Below are 11,192 nucleotides of genomic sequence, written 5' to 3'. Positions count from 1 at the left end.
TAAAATATTAACTGGGATAAAGTGTAAACATATTTTCCAGTGGTTATGATTCACTACCTTGATTTAAAGCAGGGTAAAACTGCTAATATGATTAGATGATATGCACTTGTAGAATATGAGTTTACATCAGATCTGTAGTTTCCCTTTGGTGGTTTTGTATATCTTATTAACGTTATGCTCTCCCAGTTATGTCTGTATTTCAGCAGAAACTTTGTTTGTTTGTTTGAAGTCAAGCACTGAGCTACAAAATGAGCTATTTGTGCTCTGCCCACCACGGATATTGAAACCCGGTTTCTAGCGTTCATAATTTTGTAGACATACCACTGTATCACTGGAGGGCTCAACAGAAAGAGACAAGCAAGAATAGTTATAATATTGCCTGACTGGAAGGTAGAGAATGTCTAACTGTAGTTGACGTATTCTACTTTGTATGGCTTTCGCATTTTCTGGTTTATTTTTGCTTGTTTGTTTTCAGAGCAAAACTACATTAAGTTATATCTGTTGTGGTCACTTACCGCTACTTCATCAGGAGACTCACATTTCTTAAAGAAATATCAATGTATTTATATTTATTAGTGTACTATTAAGAATTTTGCAGCAAATATAATTTTAATATAATATATTAGTAGAAAATATTAAGTAATATTTTGTCAGTAACCAAGCATCAAATTCTTTAAGGAAAACATAGTTTGTGTTTTGCTTTATAAGAATTCTTTGTCATTTGGACGTTGAGCCCACAATCAATTTTTAGATGCCTTGCATAATTTTCTTGCTTATTTCTCCAGAGATATAGTACATAATAAAGTGAAAACTTTTATATTATATAGAAAAAAGATTAGATTTGTATAGAATTTTATGGAAGTAAAAGATAATGATGACTGAAAAAAAAATTATAGAATTTTATTATAACTTCAATTTCTTCATTGTTCAATGCAATTAAAATAATTGTAAACCTGCTGTTAATGATTCAAAATAACACATGTTGTTGCTAATTTACTTTTGAAGTACGTTGGTATATCACTAGCTATGCGCTTTTAATTTATGTTATCATAAAGCTACTTTATTGAAATTAAATTATATATACAGTTTTGACCCGGAATAGCCAGGTGGTTAAGGCACTCGACTCGTAATCCGAGGGTCGCGGGTTCGAATCTCCATCACACCAAATATGCTCGCCCTTTCAGCCGTGGGGTCGTTATAATGTGACAGTCAATCCCACTATTCGTTGGTAAAAAAGTAGCCCAAGAGTTAGCGGTGGGTGGTGATGGCTAGCAGCCTTCACTCTTTTCTTACACTGCTAAATTAGGGACGGCTAGCGCAGATAGCCCTCGAGTAGCTTTGCGCGAAATTCAAACCAAACAATATGCTATTTATACAAGAAAATTTAACTATTTTAACATAAAACAAACGTCCATAATGGTAAACATGAAACATTGTAAATATGACCTTTTACTACTAGTTCACCAGGATAACAAAATCAAGCAAACTATAGGTATTTTAACCTACGAAAGGCCGAAGACATTAGTACCAGGTCTATTATTTTTTCTAACACTACAAATATCTTTATTCAGAAAGCATATTTAAAACGGTACATTTAGTGGGAGACTCTGAAGTATAGTATTTCAACAACGATCTAATGAACTGCTTGAAAAAAAACGTTCTAAAGTAATTTCAGGCAAACTACTCGAGGGCTATCTGCGCTAGCCGTCCCTAATTTAACAGTGTAAGACTAGAGGGAAGGCAGCTATTCATCACCACCCACCGCCAACTCTTGGGCTACTCTTTTACCAACGAATAGTTGGATTGACCGTCGCATTATAATGCCCCCACGGCTGAAAGAGCGAGCATGTTTGGCGCGACGGAGATGCGAACCCGCGAATTACGAGTCGCACGCCTTAACCCACCGGGCCCACTATGTACGCCATTACTTTGTCAAGGGCGTGTTTCGCTCAATATAGTTTTTTGTTTTTTTGTTTTTTTTAAATTTCGCACGAAGCTACTCGAGGGCTATCTGTGCTAGCCGTCCCTAATTTAGCAGTGTAAGACTAGAGGGAAGGCAGCTAGTCATCACCACCCACCGCCAACTCTTGGGCTACTCTTTTACCAACGAATAGTGGGATTGACTGTCACATTATAACGCCCCCACGGCTGAAAGGACGAGCATATTTGGTGTGATGGAGATTCGAACCCGCGACCCTCAGATTACGAGTCGCTCGCCTTAACACGCTTGGCCGTGCCGGACCCGCTCAATATAGGGCTCGTCAAGTCGGCTGAATTGAAATATATTGATTATGAATACATGATCATTAATCGTCACGTTGGTATTACATATTTAAACCAACTTATAAAATAGCTTATTGTATTGGATGAAAATGAATAGTAAGTGTTGTTGTGAAAGTAGCAACAGACTTAACTGAAGTTGTCGAAAAATTACTAAAATAATCATAAAATGAAAATACTATTTTGTGCTTTTATTTTTAGTGATTTTTTCAAGAACTGGATCAAAATATATTGTAATATTTTGGTTCATTTTCTGTTTTTAGTAATATTACTAAACAGTCTTGAAACTTGTGCATTTCCATTCACAACCTGACACATTATTTGTTTTAAACATTTCTAATTATTTGTGTTATACGTTCGTATGTTCGTGAGTATCAGTTTACTTCTGGTGAAACAGTAATATAAAATATTTAACATCCAAACTTACAATGTATTTCACGTAAATGTGATTCCTACTTTGATTTGACAAATTTAAGAAACTTACTAAGCATAATTCATTATTCGGAACTAACAACGGTAAATTATAACTGACCGTTTCTATATATAAATAACAATATTAAACTCTATGCAAGAACATTTCATTTAATGATAATTATTTTAAAATTTAAAACGCGGTTAAGGTGTACAAAGTTTTGTTAGTTAAATCTCTCGTTTTGATACATTTTACTAATTTTTTCAGTCTACATAACGTTTGTCCTATGTAAACAAAAAAAACACCATTGTTCATTCACCTGTTACATTTATTACGATCAATTTGCATGAACAATTATGCATTGATTTCAGATCAAGTGGATAAGTCAGTTTTGATTTATATTAAATAGAAGATAAGCGAGACGGCCCAGTATGGCCATTTGGATAAGGCGCTCGACATGTAATCTGTGAATAACGGGTTCGAATCCCCGTCACATCAAACATGCTCGCCCTTTCAGCCGCGAGGGCATTATAACGTTTCGGTCAATATCCCACTATTCGTTGGTAAAAGAGTAACCCGAGTGTTGGCGGTGGGTGGTAATGACTAACTGTCTTCCCTCTAGTCCTTCCCTGCTAAATTAGGGATGGCTAGCACAAATAGCCTTTGTAGCTTTGCATAAAATTCAAAAACCCGACAAGAATAAGAAGTACGAGTTCGTTAGGAGGAAGAGGTTCAAGCTAACCTGACCTCCCTGGTCTATAAGATCAAAAACCCGACAAGGATAAGAAGTACGAGATCGTTAGAAGGAAGATGTTTATCTGTGGTCTATAAGATCAAAACCCGACAAGGATAAGAAGTACGAGATCGTTAGGAGGAAGAGGTTCAAGCTAACCTGACCTCCCTGGTCTATAAGATCAAAAACCCGACAAGGATAAGAAGTACGAGATCGTTAGAAGGAAGATGTTCAAGCTAACCTGACCTCCCTGGTCTATAAGATCAAAAACCCGACAAGGATAAGAAGTACGAGATCGTTAGAAGGAAGATGTTCAAGCTAACCTGACCTCCCTGGTCTATAAGGTCAAAAACCCGACAAGGATAAGAAGTACGAGATCGTTAGAAGGAAGATGTTCAAGCTAACCTGACCTCCCTGGTCTATAAGGTCAAAAACCCGACAAGGATAAGAAGTACGAGATCGTTTAGAAAGATTTAATGTATTTGTTTCATAGAATCTGTGATAATGAAGCAGTTGGAGGAGTAATTTTAATTGTTCGAAGTGAAAGTTCACTGAAAAAGTAACATCATTACAGGTAAAAACAAATATGAAGAATGTTTAGGTTGTGTTTCCTGAAATAAAGGAAATGTTACTGGAACTTTCTAGAACAGTCCAACTCAAATGCGCACAGCAGATAGCTTATGGTGCCAAAGAGAAATGGGTTTTGACTTATGGAACATTTTCATCTAAGGAAAAATTGATTATTTTCTTTGTATTAAGTTGAAGATTTGATTGATTATATCTGAGTTCGTGAAAGATCCTAGCATCTCGAGAATGTTAATTTAGAATTTTTTCTTGATACTGCTCAACCATGCTTAACCAGAATATGGTTGAAAATGAAACTTAATACAAAGTATGTTTGAACACCAATAACAACGACGTTATATTTCCATTGAAATCAGTTGTGGATACCTGAAACCCACTTCCTTGAATTTAGAAAAGGAGACTTCCTATAGCTGCAGAATAGCTGAAAGAGAGAAACTGGGTAGCTAAACTTTACACCTAAACAGAAAACTTTCTTTTATAAGCGAATTAAACTTTTTATTTAAAAAATAAATTATAGTTTATAAAAGTATGCAATTCTCTCCTAAAACTGTGAGTGCTGAGCTATCTACAGACATGTAAGAGAAAAATAGTCTCCCGCTAGTACAGCGGTATGTCTACGGATTTACAACGCTAAAATCAGCGGTTCGATTCCCCTCGGTGGGCTCAGCAGATAGCCCGATGTGGCTTTGCTATAAGAAAAACTAAGAGAAAAATAATACTAAATAAAAATTCGTTATGGTAAGAACATTGTGAACAAAAATTTCTGTTGGGATTTGAAGGAAAGATTCAAGAATATATAAGCTTATTAGTCCAAGTGTTATTGTTAGCAATGTTTTAAATATTTATTGTTAGAAGTCATTCAGGAAAGCATTAGGGAAGTTGTTATTTAATTAATTGTTCTTAGTTCGCTTTTAGTAAATGATTTTCTCACTTCTTTCAATGAAAAAGTTGAAATTGTTAACTTGAATATAAGGTGAATTAAGTTTCATTTCCAGACTTGTAGATGAGGAATTGTTCTTAGACAATATTATTTTATGTATTTTTTGTTACAGTTATAAAATTATTGAGTAGTTTTCCTGGTGATATGGATTATGCTGTTAGTGTAAATTCTTATAATATTTTGTTGAAAAAACGGCCATGCATGAGGGGTTCGATTGCTTCTGCTAAAAATTAGGATATTTTGATCGTTAGTGTTTTGTTTTTATTTTTTTATGAAGAGTGGACTCGATGGGTGCTTTTTATTATGTACTTAGACGTATCTAGACGTTATAATAAAAGCCACAAGTTTGGGGAACTAAGCATTTACTAGTAATGATAACGAATTATTTTAAGATTAAATTAATAATCAGAATCTTCACAATTGAAATATCAACGTTTATATTTACACTTAAACAATATAATACAACACTACAGTCGAGATTACAGCAGTTTGTTTTTTTCGAAGCATTACAATATTATCCACAATGATAAAAATATCCCTTATATTACCTTCAGGCAATTATACAAGTGTTAATTAAAGCATAAAACTGAGACTTAGTGAATAAATATAATATTAAAGCTATTAAATTATGTTTTGCTTTCCCACGTGTGTTGTATTTATTTAGAAAGAGTCAAATTCTACGTAAGCTAATCACATAAATTACATAAATAATTTCTCAACATTGGAAAATTTTGAAATTGTAAAAAAAAAAAAAAAAAAAAAAATGTGGGGAACTTTGCACACAAAAGTTTTAAAAAGTGCTGTTAACTTTTTAGTTCTGTCACAGCTAATCTCAAACTTAAATATTTAGTTTATTTTTTTAAATTAAACCAACAGGAAATAATTAATTACGCTGATAAATCACCTCAGGTAAACCTTAAATATAAATAAGACATTTTTCGTGTCATAGCAGTAATCATTGTCTAATAAGTAATAGTGACTTTAATAGTGGAGGTATCAAGCAACTTTGTGTCAGAAATGCAACAATAATCGTTAAACATTGACGTACGATTCCTACTATAACCCGATTTACATCACTCATTCGAAAAAAAAATCTTAAAACTTACGAACATATAAAAACACAACCATAATATTTTCATTTGGTGACTAAATATATTTCAAATAAATTAAGTAAACTATGTGCACAAATATTATTTCTGTAAACGTTACTTGGACTTACAATAGTTTTCTGCGTGAAATTTGTTTTTTTTATGTAGCGATGACCTTTTTTTATAGTTTTAGTAACAGTAGTAGTATTATCTCGTGTTCGAAAGTAAGGCTCGAAAGTAACTGTAATAATTAATATTAAACCTATCGGTAAAGACTGGAACTTTTGAGCTGATGACAATTTTAGAACACCTTGTTAAATCTAAGTTTTGTAACATGAGCGATAATGAAAAAATAATATACTTAAAGTACAAATTAAATGTTTATTTTGTAGGTATATAATTTTGCTCTTAATATTTCACGTGGTTGATCTCCCACGTATTGAACTTTATATTTAACAAGTTAATCAAGTTGAAAAAACCCAAGAAAAACTTAAATCAGGCATTTGTTTACTATGTTCTCTCTTTATATATATATGTATACTTAGTGGAAATTGGAGAAAGTTTGAGATTCGGAAAAAAATACTTGCGAAGTTAATTTATCTTAGAAACTTATAAAATAAAAAACAGATTATTTTAGTGCTTAGTAATAGTTAAAAGGTACATTTTACAAATACTAAAACTGTGTGTGTTGGGTTTACAAAAAAGGACACTTTCTAGATGTCGCTTCCATTTTATATTGACGCCTTAGTCTTGCATAAAATTTGCTTTTTAAGTTTGTAAGACTTGTTCTAAAGCTGAAATAACTACCTCGACATATGATGGCGCAATGAATAAAATAAGCCAAGAACTGCCTTAAAAATAACTATTTGAAAACTCATACATACCTGCGAATGTTCGCAAGAACATAAGCTGAGACAAATAACACAATTATTTATCCGGTTCTGTGATGAAATTTTACATATATTTACATATTCATTTAATTAAACATGATTTTAAATTTTGATATTTTTTTTCCCTAGAAAAATTGTCTAAGACCTGGAAGTAGAACACATGGGTTACATTCTTGAAATATATTCTTTCTCTTCTGAATAACCAGACTCATCGGATATATTGTCAGTTTCTTCATCTATGGAATTGAGCGGTTTAAGAAGGCGAGGATTGGGTAATTCTTCTACAGAGTCTGAATCCAGAGAATCGTTCTCTCTACCGAGAACAACATACTGATCAGAAAGTGAGTCCATATCATCTGGTATAATGTCAGATGACGATTCTTGTTCTGACACCATCGATCCATTTAGATATTCTTCCATATCCTCGAAATCGTCGTCATCTTCGTCCAGCTCTTCTTCAATTTCGTCGATGGACGTTAATTTGGGAGCACTCCTAGAACGTTCCATCGGAGGTCTAAAATTTACAGTTCCCGTAATTAGCAGTTGTTTCCGCCTTGGAAGACTTGGATGTTCGACGATAGAGTTAGCCAACGAGAGTCTCGCCTTCTGTCGACTGATTTTTTCACGTCGAAATTCTTGAAGTGCTGCCGAGAGTTTCTGGTTCAGCCGAACTGCCATTGTTTGAGCTTTCTCCTCTTTACCACACAGAACAGCGTGACAGCGTAGTTCCTGCTTCATTCGTCGGCCCTCGTGCCGATACACCCAGCAAAATACCCGTGGATACTGAGGATGGTGGGTACAGAACGTTATTCTGTTGGCCCAGTACTCTGTCAGCCCGTGCTCCTTTGTCACTGCTTTGATACCTGAATTACACACTGTAACTTTCATAGTGATTTCATGTTTAACATTAGAACAATAATTTTTCCACAAAGTCGCCAGCGGTTTATCTACACAACTCTCTCCTTTGGCCCACTGTGTGAGGACGTTTCCGAGGTAAATCACTTTATATGTGGGATCATATTCAGTTATTAGCACAGATTTTTTGTTCCAGAACTTTAATTTTCGTTTCATATTTGAAGGAGAAAACGGTTTGTTTGGAAGAGCCATTACTTTGTGTCTCTTTCCTACACTCTTCTAACTCATAATCACCACCAAAAGAGAACAACGAACTTATGATCAAATTTCTACGCTTACTACTTAGTTCTCTTGTACACAAACTATGACTGAATAAGGTCAGTTCAATGGCTTCAAGAAAGGGTACCCAACGTCGTTCCTTGCTTGGCTTCCTTTAAACGTAGCCGCAGGGTTCAGAAATCCCTCCTATGCTGCTACACCTAAACTTGCCACGCTTTGAGGACTCTTTCTACAGACGAACGCGCGGAGGCAGAACCACCTGGTAGGTATTTTTCGGAAGAACTTTACAAGAACAAGGATCAAGTTTACTTTGCCAGTGCTACAACATTAAAATGTAAAAACTTGGCGTTACCTTCTGATAACTCTAAGCTTAACATAAAATATCTTAAAATACTAAAATAATTCACCATTTAAGCGCAAACACCGTATCACGTCCTACCTGATACTGTGAACTAACTCGACTACTACCTGTCTACACTGTCTACTGACGTCACAGAAACATTCGCGCGTCCCATTGGCTGAGGAAGCCGTCTGCTGCTAGGTGTTGTTACTGAAGTCCACAAAATAAAATACCGGTGTATCTTCACTTCCTCTACAGGGTATGAAGTGTATATCATATATCACAGACAAGATGAAGCAAATTTAAGTATGACCTTAGCATAATTTGTCGTTCATTATTTATTACTTTTCATTGTCCAAGGCCTTTTTTCTATGCCTAAGGAGGGAAAAAAAAAGTTTAAATCACTTGTCTGCAATGTGTAGGGTTCAGACATCTCGTAAAATATAGTGTATAATAAGTAACTTCAAAATAAAACGTGTAAGTGTCTGATTTTGCTGTTATCGTTATGTATATTCATGTTATATGAACTATATAAGTTTTGGCCCAACATGGCCAGGTGGTTAGGGCGCCCAACTCGTAATCTGAGGGTCGCGAGCTCAAATCCCCGTCGCTTTATAAATCCTGCTATGCCTCGGGGTGGGTGGGTGATATACAGACATGTGGCTTGTTGCTACATTCAAACGAAATATAAATACGATTAAAGAGACAAAACTCTGGGCAGAAATTACTATTAATAATCTATAGATGCCCTTGAACTTTTATAAGAGCATATCGTGCATAGTGAAGTGGAGATATTGCGTTTATATTGTTGTTGTGTGTGTGGTTCTGGCTTTTGTTTGTTGTTTGTGAAGAAGTAATGTAAGAAACTTCACCCATATCTAACTGCGAAATCGATAAGGCTCACTTTTTTTTTCCTTCATGCCTGCATATTGAATCTTGCTAGGTCACATGTTTCATCCTAGCTTTAAACATTCTCAAGTAATACCAGGGTTTGTTAAACAAGTTAATTCTATCCAGGAAAACTTAATTCAAGACACTTCGACGTTTCTACCCTCCAAGTCGAACTGGAAGCTTGAATACAGTGATATATCATTTCTATGGTTTTATTATACTGGCTATTATTTCTTGTTAAGCGCTTGTTACAAAAGTTACTGGTAACATGAAAATCAAAGTCGACGTGATATCTGTACCTATAACACGCACACACAGATACACATAGGAACAATTCTGAGGTGTATTTATACTGTTGTTTAACTGAAAGGGCCTTTTTAGTTTTTCCGGTGCTTCTCAAATGTTACATACTTTGTACGCATGTATATGTGATGGTGAGAAATCATCGGTCCCTCGAAGTGATTCGAAGTTTGCATTTGATTTATATACCTCATATATTATAATGACTCAGCTTTTCACTCTGCCTTTTCCTGTAAATTATTAGCACTAAGGCTATGTAGTTTCAGCCTAATCTTTCTAAGTTGGACAGTGTTGCAATAGAGTGTTAAGTGGTTGTCAAGGGAACGATCTCAACGTAGTGAGAAACATTGTTATGTTTATCTTTTGCCTGTTATCTATATAATCGTAGGTAAGTCTTTTTAATGTGTTTAATTTTGTCTGGAGAATAAATTATTACGATTAAATCTCTATCTCTAAATGGATTTATTTTTTTTATAAAACATTTATTATAGTTCTGATTTCCTTAGGAAAGTCAATCCACTTGTCTTAAACTACCGAGGATTTGTTTTTATGTGACGTAGAGAAGCGCATTTAAAAACATAGTATGCAACTCTTACGAAGCGGAAAGTATGGTAATCCTCACACACACACACATATATATATACACACACACACACACACATATATATATACACACACACATATATATATACACACACATTAATACATACACTAAGTGTACTTAAACCATTTAAATTAGACAAATGCACACACACACGTACAGTTCTATAAAAATTACCTGCCTGATACAATTACAAAGCAGCGTGTCGGTTAAACTGTTGATTAGAACTCACACTTGGAGTACTGTAGTTCATACGGAAGAACAGGAACACCGTTTATGTGTGTGTTGGAAGTGGGTTAAACTAGACGTTTCGATGTATTAGCACACGTGGTCTTTCTGATTTTTCATGTAAAAGCGGAAGAACTCTAAGCATTTCTCTAACCACATTAGAATGAAATGTTTCGTTGTAGGATTCTGGAAGTAGATTTTTTTCAATGCAAACAATCCGAACATTCTCTTCCATACCGAGTCCGTCTGGTTTTATGTGACGTCGCAAAATGGCGCAGACTTCCGGTGGTTTTTCTTTCATTCTGAGAAAAGGGCGATATTTCTTTTAAGGTTTTGGAATGGGAAGAATTATTTATCTGGTTAAGGGTTGCTTAATCTATTTCACGTCGGAATATACGTACGTCGGAATAGTTAAGGTAAGTTGGGGTAATTGTCCCAGGACCCACCGAAAAGTCTTTATAAAAATGAAATAAATTATTAATTAAAAAAAATAAAATACTCTACAATGTTTTTAAATAACAGATGAAATAATAACTCATTCGTATTTTTATTTCCATGTTCAATATTTGTTGAGCAAGCTTTCAACTCTTTGTTTTCTTGGAGCAGTCTTCAAACTAAACTGTTACTCAGTAAGAAACTGTGCGCGATGAAGATGTTTGGAAGAAAAATATCATCTGTCATTACATCAATAATGTACGTACGTGATTGTAGCACGATGCACAAAACCTAAACATCATTTGCTATATACAACAATAGTGTATGCATGTGAT

General features: G+C 34.6%; 1 protein-coding gene and 1 long non-coding RNA gene across 2 annotated transcripts in view; one reads left to right on the top strand and one right to left on the bottom strand.

Moving 5' to 3' along the window:
• Positions 1-5,370: 5,370 nt before the first annotated feature.
• Positions 5,371-10,643, bottom strand: LOC143232326 (protein FAM43A-like). The gene is made up of 2 exons (XM_076467600.1): positions 10,372-10,643; positions 5,371-8,777 (listed from the first exon to the last, which is right to left on the bottom strand). Exon 2 carries the CDS (start codon positions 8,033-8,035, stop codon positions 7,094-7,096), a length of 942 nt encoding a protein of 313 aa, XP_076323715.1. The 5' UTR covers positions 8,036-8,777; positions 10,372-10,643; the 3' UTR covers positions 5,371-7,093.
• Positions 9,855-11,192, top strand: part of LOC143232327 (uncharacterized) — a 54,167-nt gene continuing 52,829 nt past the window's right edge. The window contains exon 1 of the long non-coding RNA XR_013017497.1: positions 9,855-9,981. This is a non-coding gene — a long non-coding RNA (uncharacterized LOC143232327). The remainder of the gene's footprint in view (positions 9,982-11,192) is intronic.

Source organism: Tachypleus tridentatus, chromosome 11, assembly GCF_004210375.1.
Source record: "Tachypleus tridentatus isolate NWPU-2018 chromosome 11, ASM421037v1, whole genome shotgun sequence".
In the NCBI taxonomy this organism is placed as follows: domain Eukaryota; kingdom Metazoa; phylum Arthropoda; class Merostomata; order Xiphosura; family Limulidae; genus Tachypleus; species Tachypleus tridentatus.
The sequence above is the reverse complement of the archived record's forward strand: the minus strand, read 5'-3'. Positions and strand labels throughout refer to the sequence as shown.

Bases quoted from the DNA above. Each gene is read 5' to 3' on its own strand.
- LOC143232326 (XM_076467600.1), bottom strand. From the start codon at position 8,035: ATGGCTCTTCCAAACAAACCGTTTTCTCCTTCAAATATGAAACGAAAA.